At 52.5% G+C, this 23022-nt stretch overlaps 3 protein-coding genes across 5 annotated transcripts; 1 reads left to right on the forward strand and 2 right to left on the reverse strand.

The window, feature by feature from the left end:
* Positions 1 to 1397: 1397 nt before the first annotated feature.
* On the reverse strand, positions 1398 to 11416 carry CLN3 (CLN3 lysosomal/endosomal transmembrane protein, battenin). Of its 3 annotated transcripts, XM_046667342.1 has the most exons (16): positions 11174 to 11416; positions 10868 to 10990; positions 10639 to 10714; positions 9361 to 9457; positions 8233 to 8304; positions 7737 to 7816; positions 7513 to 7598; positions 6963 to 7035; positions 6734 to 6877; positions 5778 to 5890; positions 4950 to 4996; positions 4793 to 4861; positions 4646 to 4701; positions 4414 to 4507; positions 1873 to 2013; positions 1398 to 1772 (listed from the first exon to the last, which is right to left on the reverse strand). In XM_046667342.1, the coding sequence occupies exons 2-16, from the start codon at positions 10911 to 10913 to the stop codon at positions 1653 to 1655; spliced, it is 1314 nt and encodes a 437-aa protein (XP_046523298.1). In that variant the 5' UTR covers positions 10914 to 10990; positions 11174 to 11416; the 3' UTR covers positions 1398 to 1652. The 3 variants fall into 3 exon arrangements, with proteins under 3 accessions (XP_046523298.1, XP_046523297.1, XP_046523299.1); XM_046667341.1 differs by lacking the exon at positions 11174 to 11416 and having other exon boundaries at positions 10868 to 11126; XM_046667343.1 differs by lacking the exons at positions 10639 to 10714; positions 11174 to 11416 and having other exon boundaries at positions 10868 to 11127.
* A 1683-nt stretch (positions 11417 to 13099) lies between these two features.
* APOBR (apolipoprotein B receptor) lies at positions 13100 to 17836 on the forward strand. Its single transcript, XM_046667340.1, has 4 exons — positions 13100 to 13282; positions 13620 to 16274; positions 16360 to 16625; positions 16714 to 17836. The coding sequence occupies exons 1-4, from the start codon at positions 13226 to 13228 to the stop codon at positions 16781 to 16783; spliced, it is 3048 nt and encodes a 1015-aa protein (XP_046523296.1). The 5' UTR covers positions 13100 to 13225; the 3' UTR covers positions 16784 to 17836.
* Positions 17837 to 17897: 61 nt separating this feature from the next.
* Positions 17898 to 22513, reverse strand: IL27 (interleukin 27). The gene is made up of 5 exons (XM_046667344.1): positions 22401 to 22513; positions 20167 to 20339; positions 19985 to 20083; positions 18949 to 19107; positions 17898 to 18241 (listed from the first exon to the last, which is right to left on the reverse strand). Exons 1-5 carry the CDS (start codon positions 22429 to 22431, stop codon positions 17990 to 17992), a joined length of 714 nt encoding a protein of 237 aa, XP_046523300.1. The 5' UTR covers positions 22432 to 22513; the 3' UTR covers positions 17898 to 17989.
* Between the last annotated feature and the right edge of the window lie 509 nt (positions 22514 to 23022).

A 23022-nucleotide genomic window follows, 5' to 3' on the forward strand; every position in this document is an offset into this window, starting at 1 on the left:
TGCCACAACTAGAAGGACCCACAACTAACATATACAACTATATATTGGGGGATCTGGGGAGTAAAAAAGCAGAAAACAACCTACAAAAATAAAAAAATAAAATAAAGCTGTTAAAGTTTTTTAAAATAATCAAGATTGAATGTGTTTTCACTCATCTACTTAGCAAAGAATTAAAAATCATTATACCCAGTGCTGTGAAGCACACACACACAACTGGTGCATGTAAACTGGCAAAACAAACAAAAAACCTTTCACAAAACAATGTAGTGACACAGCAACAACCTAAAAGATACTCCTTCCTACCAACTTCACTTTTGAGAATCTATCCTAAAGAAATACTCCATGTATAAAAAAATAGCTAATGCACAAAGGGTTACTTTTAATAATAACAATAAATGGAAACAAGCTAAACGGCCAACATTAATAGAATGACTCAGTTGTAAAGATCCATTGTGATGAAATATTATGCACTCATCAAAATGAAACCTATTTTTATATAGCCTACAAAACAGTTCCTGGCCTGAATAGCAGACTTTTAAGTTTTTTGAAGTGGAAAGAAAAAGAAAGGCTTATAAAGAATTTTTTTAAATGAAAAGTATAATTCAGTGGTCCTCAAAGTGTGGTGCCGAGCACAGCAGCATCAGCGGCACCTGGGTCTATGACAGAAACGCGTATTCTTGGCCTCCACCCCAGACTTCCTCAGTCAGAGCCCCTGGGTGTGGACCCAGCAATCTGTATGTTAACAAGACAATGTGGGTCCTTCCACTTGTGCTATGTGGGATGCTGCCTCAGCACGGCTTTCTGAGCGGCGCTAGGTCCAGGCCCAGGATCCGAACCAGTGAAACCGTGGGCCTGCAAAGCAGAGCGCGCAAACTTAACCACTCAGCCACGGGGCCGGCCCCAAGATTTGTGCATTTTACTGTGTATAAATTGTACCCAAAAAAGGACCCTGCAAAAATACTTGACTCTAGTTAATAATCTGCATGCTGAAGTGTTTAGAGGGAAGTGCATTGAAACCAGCCTCTGACTCTGAAATGCATCACAACAATAAGATGGACTGACGAATGGACTGATTTGGACAGAAAGTTGGGTACTTAAGAAAGCCTCTATAGTGAAATGTTCATTGCAGAACTCAGGTGGTGCAGACTTGAGTCCCAATTCTTTCAACTTCTTTGTTTGAAAACTTATATGTTGGGAAAAAATGTGTATAGATTGCCTCATACAGTGAATGAATCAATGAATAAATAAATGAATTAATAAATAAGTAAAGCCTCAAAGACTAGGTAGAAATCTGCTGAAATGCTTTCTTTACACTCTCCTGTATACATTCCAAAGTGGGCTTGTATTACTTTTATAATAAAAGAAAAATTTTTTCAAGGAGAAAAATGGCACAAGAGTCAATTGACAAAATAGGCATTTATTCCGAAGCCATAATGTTAGGAACAAACTCCTGGAGACCAGCATGGGAGCAGGAGAAGGTTGCTGCCCCTCGCTCAAAGGGGAATCAGCACTTTTCTGCAGCCCAGCTGTGCGGGGAAGTCCAGGGTCAGAGCTCATGGATGGGCGCTGGGCTGTGGGCCCAGGTGTCTGACCTGACTGCCCATCAGTGCAGGCCCAGGTCAGTGTGTTCTGTGTCCCAAGAAGCCGGAACGTCAGGAGAGGTGGCAGAGGAAGTCGTGCAGAGGCAGGGCCAGGAGCCCTGACAGGGAGATCCCCAAAGTGTCGGAGATACAGGCGGCTGCCATGGCAAATTCCCGGTGCTCATCACTGGTCTGGGGAGGGTGGGGTGCACGGGTGAGGCTTGTCCTAGACACTTCTGCCCTGGGCTTTCCCAGAGAGGCCACCCACTGCCCTCGCCCAGCTGGTGCTGACCTCCAAGGCAATGTTGTGGAAGGTGTTCACATAGGCTGCACCCCCCAGGAGCCCCTCATACAGAATGATCAGGAAGACAAGGTAGATGCTTGGCAGGAAGCTAAACCACACGTCCACCAGCAGGAAGGCCAGGTTGAGGCACTGTGGGTGCAGGCAGAGGGGAGGGCTGAGTCTGGGACCAGAGGCAGACAGGAAGGGAGGCTGCCACCCTGTCCAGTGGCCCCTGGGTCTGGGAGACGCTGATGAGGGAGAGAGCTGACAGGCCTAGATCAACCCCAACACCCAGCTGGCATCCCAGACTCTGGGATCTGGGTGAAGCCTTCTCCCTACCTCATTCCCAGCCCCCTAGGCCTTGTAGGTCTCTTCCCCCTCCCGCCCTGTGCTCATGTCACTCCTACCGCTGGGAATGCTATCCACCCCCCCTCACTTGGCATCTCCTAGTCACCACCACTCACAGCCTCAGCTGGGATCAGGATCACTCTCACTCCCATGATCTCATTTCCTTCTCCCAAGGGTTCCCCCCATTTTACCATCCTGAGGCTATGGTTAAATCAATGTTTCTCAATCGGAGGTGATTTTGCTGCCCAGGGGACATCTGACAACGTCTGGAAATGGTCTTGGTTGTCAGAATTGCCCGGGGCGGGGAAGAGGGGGGGGGTTTGCTACCAACATCTAGTGGATAGAGGCCACTAGATGCCGCTCAACATCCTACAGCCGCACAACAAAGAAGGATACGGCCCCAAATGTCAGTAGTGCTGAGGTTGAGAGGGTGTAGGTCCCTCCTCTGTGCCCCAGCCCCTCAGGGGATCCCGCTATCCCAGCCCTGAGCCCACAGGGTTGCCTTCCCAGTGTGTAGGTCACCACGGTGGTTCACACGCTTGATGCACATGAGGATCACCTGGGGATCTTGGTACCCACAAGGCCTCGCCCTCAGAGGTTCTAATTCATTCAGTCTGAGGTGATCTGCATTTAAAGCATGCCCTGGTAATACTAATGTGATGGGTGAAACACTCCAAACACTTTCATCTGTGGCATTAGCTAGGCGCTTTCTGTAATGGAATTAAATGATTATAAGTCCCTATTTCTACGAAGCAGCCTTGGTTAAAATTATAGCTAAAATCATAAGCTACACATTTTAGTTGAATCTCATGAAGAAGCCTGAGTTAAGAAGTGTTGACGCAGGGGCCAGCCCTATGGCCGAGTGGTTAAGTTCGTGCGCTCCACTTCGGCGGCCCAGGGTTTCATGGGTTCGGATCCTGGGCGCAGACATGGCACCTCTCGTCAGGCCATGCTGAGGCGGTATCTCGCATAGCCCAACCAGAGGCACTCACAACTAGAATATACAACTATGTACCGGGGGACTTTGGGAAAAAGAAGAAGGAGAAGAAAAAAAGAAGACTGGCAACAGATGTCAGGTCAGGTGCCAATCTTTAAAAAAAAAACAAGTGTTGACACAACAACTTGGGACTTCGGGGGTACAAAGCCCTAAGCTGGCAGTCCTGCTTAAGATAAAAAGGAAGAAAGAGAACACTTACCTGCTATTGCCATAACATTAAAGTGTAATTTATACTTATTCTTATCTTGTTATCATAGAATTGAATTAAGTTTACTAAAAACAACAAAGGACTCTCCCGTAATCATTGAAGGTTTATTTTAAGTGACCTTCAAGGGCTGTAGACATGCGACCTAGAAACAGTGGATGCTGGTTCTGTGAAACTACTTTTGTTAGACTGTTGTAGGGAATGGTGTCTGTTTACTTAAAGCTTTAGACTACTTTCGCTGTGTGTGGTTCAATTTGCTCACCAATCTTGAGATAAATAACCCATTGACTACAACGTCACTGCTTCTATTATCATTAACAATCCAGAACAGAGTGAACATTTTCTTTTTTTTGAGGAAGATTAGCCCTGCCAATCCTCCTCTTTTTTGCTGAGGAAGACTGGCCCTGAGCTAACATCCATGCCCATCTTCCTCTACTTTATACTTGGGACACCTACCACAGCATGGCCTTTGCCAAGCGGTGCCATGTCCGCACCTGGGATCCGAACTGGCAAGAAGCAGAACGTGCGAACTTACCTGCTGCACCACCGGGCCGGCCCCTGTACCTTTTCTTATTGTTACAACATTATTTGAAAGCCTGTGTCTCGGCATGAGCTTGTGCAAATAATCATTAAGTGCTTCTAGCTGATTAAACACAATACAAAATCTTGTTCTTTCATTCTTCTCATCACCATTTCCTACAACTACCCTGAGAAGTAGATGTTGGCCACACCCGATTTATAGATGAGGAAACCAGGCTCAGACTGGTTCAGAGACCTGCCCTAAGTCACACAGCTACTGGGTACAGAAGCTGGGATTTGCATCCAGGTTTGTCTGGCTCCTGAGGTCACACATTTTACACAGGGCCTTGCTGGCCTCTGTTCCTTGTGCTTAGAGCATGACAATGTGCAATAAATACTTCCTGCTGAGGGAGGGAAGCCTCGGGGCCCAGGGAAACTGGGAGCCAAGGTGGGTAGGGAGTGAGGGCGAGGGTCTTGGTACCTGCAGCAGGGCCAGGGCCCATGTGAAGCGGATGCGACAGCAGCGGAGAGAAGAGCGGGAGGCAAAGACGCCAGCCTGGTACAGCATCTGATACCTTAGATAGGGGCAGGGAGTAGGAGGAGGCCCCTCCGCAGCCTAATCGGCAGGGCAGCCCCTCCAAACCCCCATTCTTATCATCAAGGGGCCCTTTCAGCCCACTGCCCGTCCCGCCACCCACCCTCACTCTTCTCACCAGCGGTACTGCTGAGCGTGACTCAGGGATGTGTTCCGAAAGAAGAGGAGCTCAAACTGTAGTAAAGAACAGACAGGGAGCCGGACGGGGATATGTGGGTCCTCCTCTATCACTACTTCCACACCCCTCCCAGGAGCCCTCACTCACAAGTCCCTGATTGATGAAATACTCAGCAAAGTAAACCACGACCAAGGGGATGATGTGCCACAGCAGGCCCTGGAAGAGTCAGAAGACATGAGAAGAAGGCTGGGAGACAGGCGCTGGCCACAGGGCACAGGGCACACGCCACAGCCACTAGCCATACCTTGAACACGGTCCATCTTTCTTGAAGGGAGAGGTTTGGGCTGTAGTCTGCAGGGGAGCAGGGAGAGAAGGGCAGGTGAGATGGGCACATTGACTCAGCGAAGGGGTGCTGGTGTGTAAGAATCACCCAGCTGACACAACAGTGTGAATGCACGTAATGCCACTGGATTGTACAATCAGAAATGGTTAAATTGGTGAACTTCATGTTACATATATTTTACCACAATTAAAAAAAAAAAATGAACTAACCAGGTGAGACCTCTGGATGGCTCCTGTACAGCTCAAGGGCTGTATATCTCCATCCCAGGCATATCGGCCCCTTCTGTTTTTTGAACGCCAAGCTCATTCCTACTGCAGGGCCTTAGCACTTGCTGTTCCCTCTGCCTTGAACCTGTTCACCCTAATGTCCACAGGGCTGACTCCTTGTCATTCATATTTGAGCCCAGAGACACATCTTCAAAAAGGCCTTCATGGACCACCACCTTCTCTAAGGCCCCTCTCCCTTGCCCCCTAGTTGTCATTTTCTAGCACAAAACTGTGTTATGTTCTTCCAGCACTTAAGCAATATGTGAAAATAACATGTTTCTGACTCTGTTATTTGTTTACGAATCCATCTCATTTCCTTGTCTTAGTCGCTACTGCACCCCCAGTGAATGGCAGGCCTGGCACATAGGAGGAACTCAATGAGTATTTCTTAACTAGATGTGACTGGCTCTTACCATACCCAGCACGCCCGTCCCCTTCCCCTCCTGACTGCGTCCACTGTAGACAGGAAGAGACTAAAACTCAGAGAGAGAAAGTGACCCCTCTGAACAACTGTGTCTCCTACCTGGCTTCAACTCGGGGGCCTCACTGCTTATCAGCGGCTGCCGAGCTGCTGTCTCTGCCTCTTCTTCCCCTCCAGGGTCCTGGGGCCCAGGAGATGTGAGCAAAAAGAAATAGCTAGGAGTGGGCAGAATGGAGATGAAATCAAAGAGCCTCTGCAGGGCTGGAAAGGCCACTCCCTCCCAGGGCAGCCATCCCCTCACTTCTACACTCCCCCAAAGCATGTGATCCTCGGCCAGAGAGCTCCAACTGTGGAAAAAGGCTTCCTTCTCTTGGGCTGAAATTTGTCTCCTTGTTGCTTCTACCCATGGGCCCTCATTCTGACTCCTGACTCACACCACGCGAGTCAGCTCTGTTTCCATGTCATTACTATTCTAATGATTGCTCTAGCTACCATTTACTATGTGCTCCTTCTGTGCTGGGCAAGAATGTCCCAAATTTCAGTCACTCATGTTTTGCCTTCATGATATTCACCATATCCACATTCCTCCTGTATACAATCTTTTTTACTTAATATTTTCCTCTAAATTGATTCACTTTTTCTGCATGGCCTTGTCCTAAGCAATGATCTGTGAAATCACAGGTTTGATTCACTAGATAAAATATTTTTCCTAATACACATGGAAATACACACAAAACTAGCAAAATAAAGTCCATCCTTGTCCCCCTCAAATCATCTTGGGAACCACAATATATTGGATGCTTCACGAAAGTCACCTCATGGGGAAGCAAGGAGAACTACCACCCGGTGACATATGGGGAAATAGAGGGTCAGCGAGGTGAAGCAACTCGTCCTACTCTACACAGCTAACAAGTCATGGCTCCAGAACTCAAACCTGGGCCTGTCAGAGTCCAGAACCCACATCCCCTCCTAACAAGGCTGTAGGGATCTGAAGGTTGGGATCATGATCAAGTTCTCTCTCTGTGAACCCCCCTTCCTCCCAGCCCAGGGCTGCTTACCTGGCCAGCATCAGGGCGGGGATACCCAGCATGGACAGTAGGGTGTGCTGTGGGGAGAGGCCAGCCTGGGTGAGGCCCAAGTAAGACAATGCCCCCAGCAGCCCTGCTCCTCCAGTACCTGAAGACCACCAGGCGATCACAGCCCTGAGAAGGAGAACATAGGAGCACTAAGAAGGACCAAAGTCAGCAGTGGGACTTCCTCTCCCTCATCCTTGCTCTGCCTGCTTACCTGGGGTAGAAGGCGGTGAGTGAGAGGAAGGTGATCTCCCCCAGACCTGATGAGATGCTAGCCAAGACCACACCTGGGGAGAGGACAGGCACAGCATAGCTAGCCTTTCCCTGACAGCCCCAGTCCCCTGAGATGTCTGGCCATGGCCACCTCTGCATGAGCTCAGAGGGGCTAAAAACAGATCCCTTGGTCAGGCTGGGCTCCAGCTCTGAAGATGAACCAACCCCATCTTCTGCCCATCCTCTCATAGGGAATGAGACCTATATCCACCCAGTGGTCAAACCAGGAGCAAGAACTCATCCTTGACACCTCCTCCGCCCTCTTCATAGAGTCTTGGTGACTCTGCTCATCTCAATCTCCATCTAATCCATCCACTTCCTTCCATCTTCCCCAACTGCCCCTCCAAATTGACCTCATTTCACAGTCCTAGCAGGTTTCTGAGGGTTACAAAAATAATCCCTTTCCTCTGGGAAGCTGGGGAGACCACTCCCACAAATGCTCTGTTGTGGTTTCTCTGGGCCCCTCACCTGACACAACACCTCACGCTTACCACACAGGCTGGTCCCCATTGAATGAGAAAAGGCAACCAGGATGAAGCTTCCAGCAGCACAAACCCCACTGACAAAAACCCGGGGGCTGAGGGGGAGACAGGGGAGGGAAGGGAAAAGTCAGCTTCTGCTCTCAGCTCCCCAGGCCTCCCCCCACCTCCTTTACCCTCCCAGCCTCCCCACTCTCAGATTCCACCTGCCCTTCCTCCTGCCACCCCTACCAGACCTGTAGGGCAGCAGATGAAGGCCAAGAGGAGCCAGTAATTTGATGGCAAGGGTAGGGAGGATGTCTGCCAGGAGCACTGCCTAGGACAAGAGAACAGAGTGAAACCCCAGAACTTCCCAGGGACAAACCTCCCAACCAAGTGGCCAAGGAAAGAAAGGGACTAGCCAATTAGACCTGCTACAAACTATCTGCTATCTGAAGTGAGACAGATCTGGGTTCAAATCCCAGCTCTGCCGCTCCTTAGCTGTGTGTCAAGGCATTCACATTCTCTGAGCTTTAGTTTCCCCATCTGAAAAATGGGGATGATTATAGTGCCTAGCTCACAGTACTATTGTGTGGATTAAATGACCACACAATATACTACACACAGAAAGGGCTCAGTAAATGGCAGTCTTAATTATTACAATCAGGACAGTCCCAGCTAGGTGCTGAGTGGGTAAAGGTGGTGTGTAGACCCACAGGGCCTGGATAAGGGGAGGACTAGATGGGTACTCACAGCCGTGGAGACAGGGTTGCAGTCAAATCGAGATGAGCTATTGTGGGGGGTGGGCGTTGGGCCTGGGTCCACCTGATGGGAGAGAAGAAAGTCTTTCACCCAAGGAGGCAGGAGTACAGACAAACAGGGCCTGGCTCCAGTCCCAGCACTGCTCTAACGTGAAGCATGACCTTGGGTCAACACTGGCCTGTTGGGACTTCAGTTTCTGTATGTGCACAATGGGGACAGGGAGGTTTCCATAGAAACCTCAAGCTAATGACCCACAGGCCAAAGACGGCCCTGTAAATGGACTTTATTTGGGTAACACATTCAAAAGCTTTCATCAAGAAATTTGAGTTTCCAGAAAATCTGATCCCCTAACCCTAAGCCTAAGCCAAATTCCCTGCGGGATCTGCAAAATGGCAGCTGCTCCCCTTGGCCATGTGCCTTCCAGCTCATCATAGACAGAAGGTTCTCAACTGAAGGTGATTCTACTCCCCAGGGAACATTTGCCAATGTCTAGAGACATTCCTAGTTGTCACAAGTTGGAGGGGGTAGGGTGTGGTATGCTATTGGCATCCAATGGGTAGAGGCTAGGTATGTTGCTAAACATACAATGCACAGGAAAGCCCCACAACAAAGAATTATCCAGCCCGACATGTCAACAGTGCTGAGATTAAAAAACCCTGCCACAGACCATGGTCCTACCCAGCCAACAACTGAGTTTGTACACCTGGCACCCAATGATTCTTAAAGACCCTTCCTGCTCTGAGGTCTGGGAGACTGGGAATTTTAGCCCCCTTGCCCCACCCCCTGGCCACCCCATTCCATGACTTTTTCTTTTCTTTTTTTAAATTAATTAATTAATTTTGTGAGGAAGATTAGCCCTGAGCTAACATTCGTGCCCATCTTCCTCTACTTTATATGTGGGACGCCTACCACAGTATGGCTTGCCAAGCAGTGCCATGTCCGCACCCGGGATCTGAACCGGTGAACTCCATGCCACCAAAGCGGAACCTGCGAACTTAACCCCTGTGCCACCCGACCAGCACCTCCACGACTTTTTCAAGGGGGCCTCTGCCCCAGGGTGACTCCCTCATCTTCACCTAGGGACTAAATATGATGGTGGTAGGAGAGAGCGTCACTTACGTGGCTCTGGTTCCCGGGTGCCCTCTGGTGGCTAAGTATGTCATGGGCAGCACTGAGCATCACCACGTATGAGAAGTTGTTGCAAAGGCCCAGGAGCCTGGAGTGAGCAAGACAGATTTTTTCCTCCAGTTTTATTGAGATATAATTGACATATAAGAACAGATCTTAACTTCCTTTCAGGCCTACAATCTATCCACAGTCCTAGCACAAAACCTCCCCTTTACCTGTGCCTTCAATCAGCTCCCTCTTTTTTCTCTATCATCAGACCCCATCTTCATTCAGTGTTAGGGTTAGAAATATGGTCTGTGGGATTACAGACTTGGGTTTACATCTAATCTCTGAGACCTCCCCCATGAAGAGAAGGAAGTCATCCCTGACGACTCTTTCCTCCAAGCTCCCACCATGATTCAGTTCCTGGGGCATTTCTCATCCACTGCTCCAGTGTCTCTGATGCCCTACAGTATAGTAGAAACATCCTGGGGCTTGAAACCCAAAGGACTATGTTCAGGTCCCAAGTCTGCCACTTCCTACTTGAGCAGCCTCAGCCTACTCATGTGTAAAATGGGGATACAAATTTCTCTCCTGACTACCTCACAGAGTGCTGTAGGGATCAAAACAAGGTCATACCGAAGTCCTTCACGATCCATGAAGGATCTTGTTCACTTACTCTCATCTCCCAGTGCTGTGCTCAGTGATGGGAAGGAAAGCGGCTCCAGCACCAGAGATCTCATGTGTCCTTTTCACAATCCTAGGAAGTGCTACTACTGCTTTTCTCATTTTACTGCTGAGAAACCGAGGCTTAGAGGATTATATGACTCTTCCAGAGTCCCATGGGAAGTCACCTCCAGCCCAATCTGCCATGCAAGACCTGGATGTTTAGGTCAGTGCGAGAAGTATTTTCCAAGGCTCAGTATCTGAATGATTTAGGAGGTAGATGAATGATCTTTCAAAAAGTAGCGATGTATTTATTTAAACATGTATTAGGGAAATGTTGGCTTTCCGTCTCGAGTAGTGATTTAAAGTTTTCTTTTAAAAAATCTATGTACTTACAAATTGAAAGGCTGGTTGAAGTAAAAACATGAAGTAAGTAATCCTCCAGGTGGTATGGGGATCTGGCCAAAACGTGAGGGTGCTAAGTAAATGAGTGAAGTTAGGGAAACTTACAGGCTGCAGGGCAAACTGGTTCAGTAAATATTTGTGGCTTCAGCTCCTTTTTCGCAGCTCAACTCCCTTTTCCCATCCCATTTTTACTTCTGCTGAACTCTTCAGGCCACTCACCAGAAGCCCACCGCGTTCTTCCAATCGACGCCCTTACGGTCCAGCAGAGGGGGCCGAGGTTCCGGGGCGGTCTCCTCTGCGAGGGCGAGAAGTGGGCATGACCCCACCCCACTCTCAGGTGCACGATGGCCCCAGAGGTGTTCTCCAGGGGCCGAGCCAGTTCTCGAGCCTGTCAGGAAGATCGCAGGCCGAGGCAGTCTATCTGCTGAGGATGGGCGGGAATACTCACCTTCGGAATGCGAAAGACGCCGCCGCGAGCCCGCACAGCCTCCCATGGCATCAAGTTCTGGTCTCCCGAAGGGTCCAGCGTCAGCGAGATTTCAGAGTTGGTTCCGATAGGGTGGATGAGGGTCTGCGACAGGTGAGAAGATCAACGCCTCATTGGCCAGTTCCGGCTCCGTCTTCCCTGCTGCACTCGCGCCCGCCGATCCATCACGCTCCGCGCTCCATCTCGCCCCCTGGAACGCCCCACCACGCCCCACCCGTGGGACTCTGCCCCCGCCCCCTCTAAAGCAGGGGGCCGGGCAGCTTGTACCTTTAAGAGTTTCTGAACATTCCTGTCCCGGGAACACCAGGTTGATGGGTCATGTGACAGCACAGGCGGGTCTCCCATCACGTGCTTGGAGGTCCTCACCACTTCCGGGTCTTCTCCATGGCTTTGTTTCAGGACTTCCCAGCTTCGGGACATGGAGCAGAGACATACTAGGGGGACCCTCGAAGAACTGGTTTAAAAGTGGAGCAAGTGATATCGGCAAGAAGAGCGGTGACGTTAGATTAGCAGCGCCCGAGACCTTGACCGTATCGTGCCAGCACTAATCATGGCTGTTAGCAGCTTCAGCTCCTCTCTAGGCCCTCTCTTGCCAGAAACAAATATGGTCACCTGGCTACTCGTTTCAGACAGGCCTGTTTCTGGCTGGGAGCAAAGGGGGCCAGCTTCAGGTCATACTTATTCCTATCTGTTGCCCTTAGATTGGTTTAGAAACCAAAAATAAAAATAACACCCACTTAGGAGGATTTCATGAACTATCTATTGGCAGTATCCAAGGAGTTCAGTGATCCCTTCTCCCAAATTATCCTAGAAGCAAAGAATATCACAGTAGTCGTCCAAGCCCCGGTTTTACAAATGGGAAAACTGAGGTACAAAAAAGGAAACTTAACTGATGATCATACAGTGTGAGACGTGAAGGTCACCTCAGAGGCCCTTTTAGCATTAAGAAATAGAGCACCAGAGGCAAGGAGCCATTAAGGCTGCTTCAGGATTCATGCCTGCATCAAGGGTGCTCAGACCAGTTGATTCTAAGGCCCGAGATTCTGATTCTGTGATCTCATCTAATTCCCCTAGTTAGAAATTAGGAGGGGCCGGCCTGGTGGCACAGCGGTTAAGTTCACTCCCTGCTTCAGCTGCCTGGGCTTTGCTGGCCCAGATCCCAGGCATGGACCTAGGTACCACTCATCAAGCCATGCTGTGGCCCGCATCCCACATATAAAATAGAGGAAGATGGGCACAGATGTTAGCTCAGGGCCAATCTTCCTCAGCAAAAAGAGGAGGATTGGTGGCAGATGTTAGCTCAGGGCTAATTTTCCTCAAAAAAAGAAAAGAAAAGAAATTAGGAAAGTGGGGCTTGAGATGGGACTAGGGGAAGAGGTGCACATCAAGGTCACTTCATGTGGTCCCAAATAAGGAGTTGATTCTCTTACCTTCCTCTAGGTGGTAAAGCAGCATCCTGAATTTTCTTCATCACATCCTTCCCCTGCTAATCTCTCCTTTGGACTTCCAACGACTAGTGCCCAACTCTACCAGCTCTTTCTCACCACCAGGCATTCAGACTGCTGTTTGAAATGTGCCCCCTTTGGTCTGCTTCCCAGGTCACTCAACCAATGAAAATTAGGGTCCTACCACCCATGCAGGGATCTAGAAATTCAGCAACATGTCATACAGGGCCTTTGCCCTCAAGGAACTCACAGGAGGGTGGGAGGTAGATACAAATAACCACAATACAAAGCTTAGCCAAGTTTTGTTTCACAAGAATGACCACAGACGAGGGAACAGGCATTGGAGTCACCAATCCAGTCCCTTCTTCCTCTCGGGGAAGCACTAATGATGCTGAAATGAGAAGCCAGGGCTCTCACCAGCCCCCTCCTCACTCCTACTCCTTGTCCCCAGGCAAAACAGGAACCACAAACCCCAGCTTCCTCTCACAGAGTGGCTGCGGCTTGGGGGGAGACGGAAATGGCTGAGGTGTGAATACAAGACCTGAGTCAGCTGAGCTGCAATTGCCACATGCAATGCACCCTCTCTCTCCCCCATTCTGAGCTCTCCTGCTCCCACTTTCTTCTTCCTGGCCTCCTCCTTTGCCCTTTAGCTCTAAAGGTGCACCTGAGTTCCCTGGGTGATACACACCCTTTTCCCCAGCCTAGTCTGGAAGCTGCTGAGGGCGTTGCAAAGGGTGGGCAGGGCCTGGGTGGGGATGTGTCAGGGAGAGGCAGGGGAAGAGGAAGTGGCTTAGGTCCTGGGGAAGACTGGCTTTTCTTGGTGGGTGGGGACAGTCATTATCAGCCTTCTGGACACATAGACAGAACAGAAAGAATGGATTTCCTCCAGCTACATCTCCCTGGGCTGCATCAGGCCTTGAGGGGGGCACTGGTGAGAAGGGCAAAGGGATGCCAGAGACTTTCACCCTGTTCCCTGGGGCCTCTCCTTCCCTCCTCCCTTTGAGCTTCTCCTCAGACTCGAGATTCCTTCCCCAGCATCAGGTAGCCTCCTAGCCCATTCTTTTCTGTATTTCAGTCCCCTCACTTCCACAAACATCCACATACCCCTAATCTAGGCCCTTTCCTATTTCTTCTGAAGATCCTGCTCTCCTTCTCTTTCCAGATCCCAGAAGCCCTCTTCCTTATCCTGAGCTTCTCTGGTACAGGGCCCCCAGAGAGAGGGCTGGGCCTCCCCTTAATGCCTTTGCCCCCTCCCCCTTTTCTTCTAGGATTCCTTCAGTGCCTTTGTCTCCTACCTTATGGGAGATGAGGTCCCCACTGTAGAGAAGAGGGAGGCGGGGGCAGCTGAGGAACTGGGGGAGGTGGCTGCAGACAGGCGGGGGAGGCCTGTGGAAGAGGAAGCCCAGGAGGCCCTGGGGGACCTTGGCAGCAGCCAAAGCAAGGGGGATGGAGGGGTGAGAAGGCCAGGAGAGGCTGGAAGAGACCAGGAGGGAAGCTCAACTACAGAACAGACCTGGGGTTGGGGAGAAGGCAGCTCCCATGGGTCTCAAGCAGATAGGCAGCACGCTGGAGCCTGGGAGGCAGCCAAGGCCACCAGGTGCCAGGAGCCAAGTGCTCCCTTGGAGGCCAGGAAAAAGTCCAAGACAGGGTCTGAGGCTGGTCAAGACAGGAGCAGCCAAGCCCAGGAGAGCCACGAACCTGAAGAGCAGGAAGTGAACAAAAGGGAGACACTGAGAACCTGGGAACAGGAGGAGGAGGAGGAAGAGGTCAGGGCAAGAGAGCCAGGGGTGGCTGGAGGGGCGGAGTCAGAGTGGACCTGGCACAGGGAGTGTGAGGAGAAGGCCGGTGCTGACGGGCAAAAGGTGGCAGGGGATGCCAGGGAGACAGAGCAGGTACTCAAGGAGGCAGGTGCAGAGGAGATCCAGGGTCCTGGGGCTAAAGGGGCTGGGAGGGAAGAAGAGGTGGTGGTAGTGGTGGGGGATGGCCAAACTACAAGGGCGCAGGGGACACAGGAACCAGGGGAAGAATCTGAGGATGGGGCAGCCTCAGGCAGGGAGGAGGCTGACTTCCTAGGAGCTGGAGAGGGAGAATATGGGGCAGTCCTAGGAAAAAGGATCCCAGAGGGTACTGGGAGAGTCTGGGCCCTACAGGAGGCTTACGAGGGAGACCAGGAGGAGGGAGATGAGAATAGAGAGGATGAGGTGAGCCTGTTCCCCAAACAGACCCAGGCCCTGGAAACTGAGGGAGTGAAAGAAGTGGCTAAGGACCAGACAGCGGGAAGAGAGGCTGCAGAATACCAGGAGTCAGAGGGGGAAATTGGGAAGGGCTTTGAGATCCAGGCAGATCAGGGTGGGAAAGAGGCTGAGGGGAGGCAAGACTCAGAGATCAGGGCTGCTCAAGCCGGTCTGAAGGAGATGGTGCAGGCAGAGGAGGCCAAGGAAGAGAGACAGAGTTGCCAGGCTGCAGAGGCTGAGCTTCCCCAGGACAAAGCTGCAAATGAGGCTGAAGGTGATACTGACTTGGAGGCAACCCCAGAGGCCAGGCCTGAGAAGGAGTTCATGGGGGAGAGGAGTGAGGAGGAGGCTCAGATGGATCGAGAAGCATCAGGAGTGGAGTGGGGTGGCCTTGAGCACGTAGTCAGTGAAGGCCAGGAGCCTGAGCTGACAGGAGGTCCCAAGACCCCAACAGAGCAACCTGAGGAAGGACAGGCATGTAAGGAAGAGCTCTGGAGTATTCCAGCCCTGAGCAAAGAGGAGACAGAAGGGAGCCTGGAGGAATATCCTAGTAACATGGGGTATGTGAAGCCTGATACCTCTGAGGCAGAAGTCTGGGAAAACCAGAGGAGGAGGAGGGATGTGGAGAGAGGACACTCTCAGGAGGAAAAAGCAGATGCTGAAGAGGTAGAGGTGGAGGCTGCAGAAGGCCAGGCACTGAAGGCTGAGGCTGAAGGAGGCCAAGAGTCTACACTACCAGAAGCAGAGTGTGGAGCAGAGGAGGGAGAGGCCGCTGGAGCAGAGAGCCAGGAACCGGGTGGAAGGCATGGGACAGAAGCAGGGAGAGGCCAGCCACTGGGAGAGTCAGATGCCAGAGAAACCAAGGATGAGGAGCTGGAGGCTGCAGTGCCCTCGGGGGCCAACCAAACATCCGAGACAGGCTGGAGGCTGGAGGAGGCAGCTCTGAGCCTCCAGGACAGCGAGGACATGTGGGACAGTTCTTTGGCTGCTGAGGTTGTGAATGATAAGGCAGCTCTTTGTGGAAGGACTGCCAGGGCTGGGGAAGGGCCCAAAAGAGAGACTGGGGAAACATTTGGGAGAGGCTGGGATTCAGAAGGGGGAGAAGAAGGTGGGGGAGGTGAGGAGCTGGTGGAGGCTGCAGAGGGAGAGAACAGAGGTGAGCAGGAGTCTGGCCTGGAGGGCTCAGCAGAGGAGGAGGTGACCGGCAGAAGTGGCCAAGCAGAGGATTTTGAGGCCAGGGAGGGTGAGCCCTGGGGAGGTCAGGCAGAGGTTGGGGAACCTACCATGACAGAAGGAAGCTGTGGGATGGATGGCTTTACCTCAGGCTCCCAGGCAGCAGGAGCAGAGGGGACCATGGACATAGTGGAGGCCAAGGGGCTCCCAGGAGGGCAGACACTGTTGGAAAAAGAGGCTGGGGGGTGGCAAGTAAGGGAGCAGGGGCAAGGCAGAGAAGGGCAGTGTGGGGACCACCACCCTGAGGCAGAGGCACGAAGGCTCCTTGCTGTGGAGGATGCTGAGGTGACTGGAGACCAGAGGGCAGAGGCTGAGGAGATTGATCCAGAAAACCTGGTGGATGTCCAGGGCCAGAAGGGCCAGTCAACAAACCAGGACCACACAGAGGCTGAGCCTGGGCCACCTGCCAAGTCTGCAGAAAGTACTGGAGGGGATGCCCATGGCAGCTGGAATGAGGTGAGGGCTCCAGGTGGGGTCCACGGCCAGATAGAGCAGAATCTCGAAGCTGGCCCCTTAGTACTCTGTGCCCTCTTCCCTATAGGCCCTGCTCCCCGGGTCGCGCCTGGATGTCTCTGTCCCGAGGAGCCGTGTACTCCTCTCTCGTAGCTCCTCACAGCGTCGCTGCCGGCCCTCTTTCCGACGGACTCTTGCCCCTGAGCAGCAGGAGGAGCCTCCTAGCCCACCACTCAAAGAAGAGCTGTCAGCCCCTGAGCAGAGACTTCTCCAGCCAGAGGAACCTCCAGAGCCCAGCCCCCCAAGGCCTGAAGGGACCCCAGTGCCGACCAGGAGAAGGCCCCTGGGACACGGGTAAGCACAGGGTGAGGTGACAGCAGGGCTGGGAAGGAGGCTGCGGACACCCGGAGACCAGCTCCCGTGGCCTGTCTTCCATCTACAGGTTTGGCCTTGCACACTTCGGCATGATGCAGGAACTGCAAGCCAGAATGGGCCAGCCAAAGCCCCAGTGAATGGGACCCGAGACCCTGGGAGCCAGCTCCTGAGTGAGGGTCAGAAGGCTCAGCTGAACCCTGCTCAGCCTGACTCCCTCTGCCACTTTGGTTTGTTTTTTGCTTTTTTTGGTGAGGAAGATTGTCCCTAAGCTAACATCTGTGCCAGTCTTCCTCTATTTTGTATGTGGGATGCCGCCACAGCCTGGCTCGATGAGTGGTGTGTAGGTCTATGCCTGGGATCCAAACCTACGAATCCTGGGCTGCCGAAGCTGAGCACATGAACTTCACTATACCACCAGGCTGGCCCCCCCTGCCACTTCAGATGCACCTCTTCCACTCTCTAGGCCTTAGTTTCTTGGTGTGTCATTCATGGAGCAGACAGAACCAGATGTCTGTGAGAACTATGAACTTAAAGAGTCTGAGTCTCCAGGGCAGCTGACGGACCACCTGCCCCACCGGGACCCCCTCTCATGGCCCGTCCTGACTACCTCCCCAACCTGCCTCGCCTATCTGGAGGACTGAGGTGACTGAGACAGTTCACCCTGTAGCCTTCCCTCTCTGACTGCCCCCGCGCCCGCCCACCTCCAAGCCTGCTCCCCGAGGCCTCAGAGAGCTGTGTAGGAGTAACACAAACCTCGGGGCTTGAAGCCAGCCCAGAGGAAATGGGTCAGGAGGGCCTACAGAGCTCCATTTGCCATCACTTTGCTGGGAAGCAGACCAGCCACCTTGAGCTTCCAAAATGGGAGCTCGGCCTCAGAGCTCTGCTAGTTACTGTGGCAACCACCAGCTGAGCAAGCCAGAGTTGAGGAAAGTGGGCCAGGAATCTGCAAAATTTAGGAGCAGAGAAGGGTCTGAGGTCCCGAGGCTGCAGACTCCATTCCAGGCCCCCTTTGGGTGTCAGGCCACCCCTTCTCTGAAAAGAAGCCGAGGCAGAGAGAGGGTGACAGTGCTTTATTAGGCACCCTGCATGGCAGCCTACCCAAGGATGACTAGCAAGCTCTGAAACAATAAATAAACCATCATTTCCCTAAACAATAAATAAATATCCAAGAAATAAATATCTGGCAAGGACTGGAGGGGCCTTAAATTATTGGGTAGGGTCTGGGATGGGAGGCCGGTGGAGTCCTGCCTTGTCTAAGGCAAATGAGCTGGAGGCTGTCCTGTTGGCCCGGACTCCAGTCCTAAAGTCCTAAAGAGTGAAGGGGGATGGATGGCTTCACTCCATCAGGGCTGGGAGCTGGGTGTGGGGCACCCCAAGGCCTGGGCTGGGTTCCCAGCCTGGGAGAGCAGCAGCAAGTCCCGCACGGCCCGAGACAAGACAAGCTCCAAGGAGTGCAGCAGCTGGTAGGTGTAGAGGAGCTGGGGCCAGGACACCTGGACTGACATCTGTGAGGGGCTGCCTGGAGCTCCTGTGAGCAGCTCCTTCCCCTTCTCATTCTCCTCTTCCTCAGGGAGGTTGAATCCTGCAGCCAGCACCTGTGAGGAGAAGCCCACGGGTCAGGGAATGGCCAGGCTGAGACCCTGAGTGAATCGTCATTCCTTTGTGTGCCGGGTGGTACAGAATGACATCAGACACCACAAGATCGTGATTTCCCCTGACAACCCCTACTTCAGATCTTCCTTTCTGTCATCACCTTATGTGTCTTGCCTGAGTTTTTCGTTCAAGGAAATGAAAGTCATAGAGCAAAATGATGCTCACAGAGCAATAGCTCACTCATCCAGGATTGCCCTGGGCATTGGGCTCCGGAATTTCCTCTCTTAAGGGTCGTCCTAGGATCAGAAATGAGCATAAAGGTGATATAGTTAGTTTTTATGCTGCTTGCATTTTCTATTCTCCTTTTGTTAACGGTAAAATTTCTATTTTCCTTTGAAATGTTCAGGAGGATCTGGTGATGTCAGAGAATGAGGGGGAAGGGAAGCAACTTTGCTGCAGGGCCTGCTGAAGCCACATGCTGTCTCGGGTGCTTCAGAGCTATTCTCTCATTTAAGGCTAAGACCCTGAAAGAAGGCAGAGGTCGAGGGGGCAGAGCCAGGGCACGGTGCAGCTACACACACACACATACTCAGAGGATCTGGAGTATCTTCCTCCCGACTTATCCCACCTGTGGCCAGGGGATGTTAGCAATGAGCCTCAATTTCATGTGTTGGTCTCTGGGGTTGAGGAGGGTGGGTGGGCACTCTACCTGGAAGTGGAGATGCCGCTGCAAATCCCGGAGATCCAGCCTCATGGCCCACAGCTGCATCCTCTCTGAGCTGGTCCAGCCCCCCTGGCTCCCCAGCCCTCCCAAAAGGGCATGGAATGGCCGAAGTGTCATGGAGAGGAAGCAGAGTCGTTCTGGGTCCTGTGGAAGGAGAGGGAGGGAGTCAGGAATGGTTCACAGGCCAAGGATGACCCACTTCAAACCCAACTCCATCTCTCTTTGGGTCCCATTCACATCCCCAAATCCAATCTCCATTCCATCTCCGTATCTATTTTCATCCTCAACCCCGTCTCCATCTCCACTCCCTTCCTATGCTCACCACCATTCCCATCTCCACTATCTTTGACCTCTATCTTATCTCCTTTACCAAACTCATTTTCAGTCCAATGCCCAAACTTAGCTCTGACTCTAACCCCATCTCCATTGTCCTATCACTCTCTATCCACAACCCCATTCTGTTCCCTTCTCTACCATCCCATCTCCATCTCCTCACTTGTTTTCATCCTGTCTCCAAACTCTTTTCCTCTCCTTATTCCTAATCCCAATTCCATCCCTCCTCCATATGTCCAGCCTCATTTTCACTCTCTCTTCATCCCATCTCCAACTCTATCCCAACCTCATTCTACTCGCATCCTCACTAGCAATCCCTGTCCTTTCTCCATCCTCCACTTCATTTTCACTCTCATCCCCAGGTTTCTTCCCAACCCTAACCTATCCCCATTCACATCTCTACACCAACTCCATCCCTCCTCCATAATAATCTCTCTCCCCAATCCCATTCTATTCCTGTCCCCACCTCTTTCCATGCCCAGCTTCACTCTTACCTTCTTCTTAACTGCATTTCTTTGTTCCAGCTTCATCTTTGTATCCAACAACATGCTCAACCTCATCCAGATTCTATCCCTCAGTTCATCCCCACATCCATCTTCAATTCAATCCCCAATTTCATCTCCATTCACCCAGCTGAGCCTAATTGCCAGCTCACCTGCCCCACCCCACCAGCCCTGCCCCAACTCACGGAGAGGCTACGCCAGGCCTGGAAGGTCATAGAAACGTTAGGGAGCTGGTCTCCCAGAGGCAGGAGGTCCAGGCTCACTCCTGGCAGATGAGATTCAGCCTGTGGGGCAAAGTCTGTTAGTGGGGCCAGAGGGCATTGAGGATCTGCCCATCCCCAGAGCCAGTTGCATTAGGGAGACTCACAAAGCGATGGGCCTGGGCCCGAACCTCGGAGAGCAGCTTCCTGGCGAGGTGCAGGCTGACCTTGAACTCCCTCTGCAACTCCTGCAGGCTCAGGGGGGACCTCCCTGGGGGTCTTGGGAATCCCCATACACCAGCTCGAGCCAGGAGCAAGGAGAGCAGCAAAAGACTGAGCCCTGGAGAGATGGGGAGAGGGTGGGCAAGATGAAGGGAGGGTTTAAGAAGAACTTGGGAGAAGGAAAGGAACGTGCCTTTTCTGAGCCTGCCCTCTGGGCAAGCACGGTGCATCTTCTCACAGACCCTTTAAAACCACTAATGAGATGGAAGCTATTGAGGACACCATATGGCATCTCTGTATGAATGAAAGGAAAGTGCCCCTTCCCCCAGGTAGACACAACCCTGCACAGAGTACCCACCCTTGCAAGCAGACCTCAGGCTGGATTTTGACCCCCACTAACTCCCTTGGCCAAGTGTCTTTTCAGTGAACAAACTGCATAACTGTGTGTGGCAGCCTGAGTGCTGTTATTCTCCCCATTTTGCAGATGAGGAAAGTGAGACTCAGTGAGGTTGACTTGCTTGAGGTCACAGCCAGAGAGTGAGGGAACCGGGATTGGATTGCAGATCCGCCCAAATGCAGAACCTGTGTGCTTCCCCCAGGGAACTCAGAGGAGACAGCCACCTCCCCTGGAGTGAGCACATCCTGTTCTGCCAAGGATTCCTTGGGCTTAGCCAGGCAGCTCTGATGGCCTGACCTAGGGCCCTAGGTGTGGGCTGGCAATGCTGGAGGCTCTATCCCAGGGAGTTAGAAGGACAGATTGGTCCAGCCTCCACCAAGGGAGGTGAGTCACTCTGCACTGTGGGAGGAGCAGGGGGTACAAAGAGGGGGAGGAGGGCCTGGAATGGGAGGCAGAACCTCTCTTTCTCATCTAGATTCTTCCCTTGATAAGTCGCTTATTATCTCTGTGCCTCAGGCTCCCGTTTGTAAAATGGGAGAGTCAGACCAGCTGATTTCTGGAAAGCTTCCTGCCCTGTGTTTCCCGGACAGAAGGAAGAGGGGCAGTGGGGCGGGTGCTCTGGGAAGAGGGCGGTGTTCAGCAGTTTCTCCCCCAGGGAGAGGAAATCTAGCAATCACGGTCGTTACACAATTCTCCTCAAAACGCAAACCAAAACTGGCCCCTTGGTCTACGTCCGCTCCTGCACGCCCTCCTCTCCATGCCTCTTCCCTATCCATTCTTGACCTCCAACCCCTGGGCTCTGCCCCTTGAAATGTCCTCTCAGTAAAGACTAAGTGGGTCCTTCCACTTCCCCCATGGACTTCCAGAGGTGGCGGGCAGTGCCTGCGATGTCTAGCTTTCAGGCTCCCTGGCTTGGGGGCCACTCTGGCATTCTAGAGACTTAAGGCAGAGTGGGGTTCTTCCTAGCTCTATGTTGAGGGAGAGTAGGTGCCCCAAGGCCCTGGTGGATATCGTCCACCCAGAACTGAGCTGTGCCATTTCCTACAGACCCTCCACTTCCTGCCGGAGTTCTGGAGCTCCCAGACACTTCCCTTGGCTTCTCCTCACCCTCTGCAGCAATCCTGGGCCCTTGGCCCCCGCCTTTCAGGGTTCTGTGCTCATCTTCCAGCCCTTGATCCCTACTCTGGCCCTACCATCTGCTCCTCTGCCTACAGCCCTGGTTCTAGCCTCTGAGTCTTTCAGTCACCAACTACAGATTGAACCTCCTTCCAAGCTTCAAACTATAACCCTTGACCCAGATAGGCTGCTGACTCTGTGCCCCCAGCCTCCCACTCGTGCCAACCCCTCCTGCTGTTCTTCCTCTAGCCAGCTCTAGTTCTCAGCCAGGCTGTCTGGAGCCTGCTCATTCACTCCAGCCAAACTCTTCATTTATCCACCTAGTCCTGGTCCCGGTCAAACCACCTGCCCAGCTCTCCCCATTCATACCTCTTCCCAGCCCTCACCAAACCACCACGCCTCCACCTCTCTCCCCCATTCATGCCAGCCAAACTGTCCTATCCTCTACCCCGCCCTCGCCAAACCACCACCCCTCTCCCCTAACCCCTCTTCCCCATTCGTGCCAGCTTCGTTCCCATCCTCCAATCAGCTGTATCCTGTATAGTCTTGGCCAAGTTGTTGCCCCTCAGCCCTTGGCTCCATCCACACGGTCAAGCTCTCCCATCCTCTGCCCAGTCTCAACCAAGCCTCCCACCCCTCTGGCCCCAGCCCTGGCCTCAAACTCACGCCAGCCAAGGTCGCCTGCCGTCTGGCCCATGGCGGGGCCCAGCCTCTTTGGCCAGCCATCTCCCGGGTAGGGGGAGTCTTATACTGGGGGCTGTGCCCGGTTTCACTTTCCGTCCTGCTTGTACTTTCAGCTTTGCATTCACTCAGTCTTCCCTCCTCACCACCCCTTGCTAAAATGGGGAAATGTAATTTCCCTTCCCAGAGTGGGTGGGAGGTGCGGTGGGGTTGGCGGGAAGCTGGAGTTTCGGTCAATCCCAGCTCCTGACCCCCTGCCGAGCTCCCGGGTCCAGCCTCCCTTCACTTCCCCGCTCTTAGGGGAGCCACCCACTCTATTTGCTGGTAGGTCCCAGAGACTCAAACCCCCTCCTGTTTCTCTGCTCTGTCATTATCATCCTAGAGCCGTCACCAGCCCTCTGTCCTTCAAAAGATGGATGGCCAGGTAAGGGGCTGCCCATCAGAGAGCACTTGGGTTTTGAGTCATCCTTACTATCTTCTGGTTTACCAGGTGGCTGAAGAAGGGAGTGCCAGGGGAATCGGGGCTCAGTGGTGGCTGGGATGGGGCTTTGTGTGGGGCCGTGGGGTCTCAATCTGCACAGAGTCAGGGCTCAATCTATACCAGGGT

The sequence above is a fragment of the Equus quagga genome, chromosome 7 (assembly GCF_021613505.1).
Source record: "Equus quagga isolate Etosha38 chromosome 7, UCLA_HA_Equagga_1.0, whole genome shotgun sequence".
Taxonomy (NCBI): Eukaryota; Metazoa; Chordata; class Mammalia; order Perissodactyla; family Equidae; genus Equus; species Equus quagga.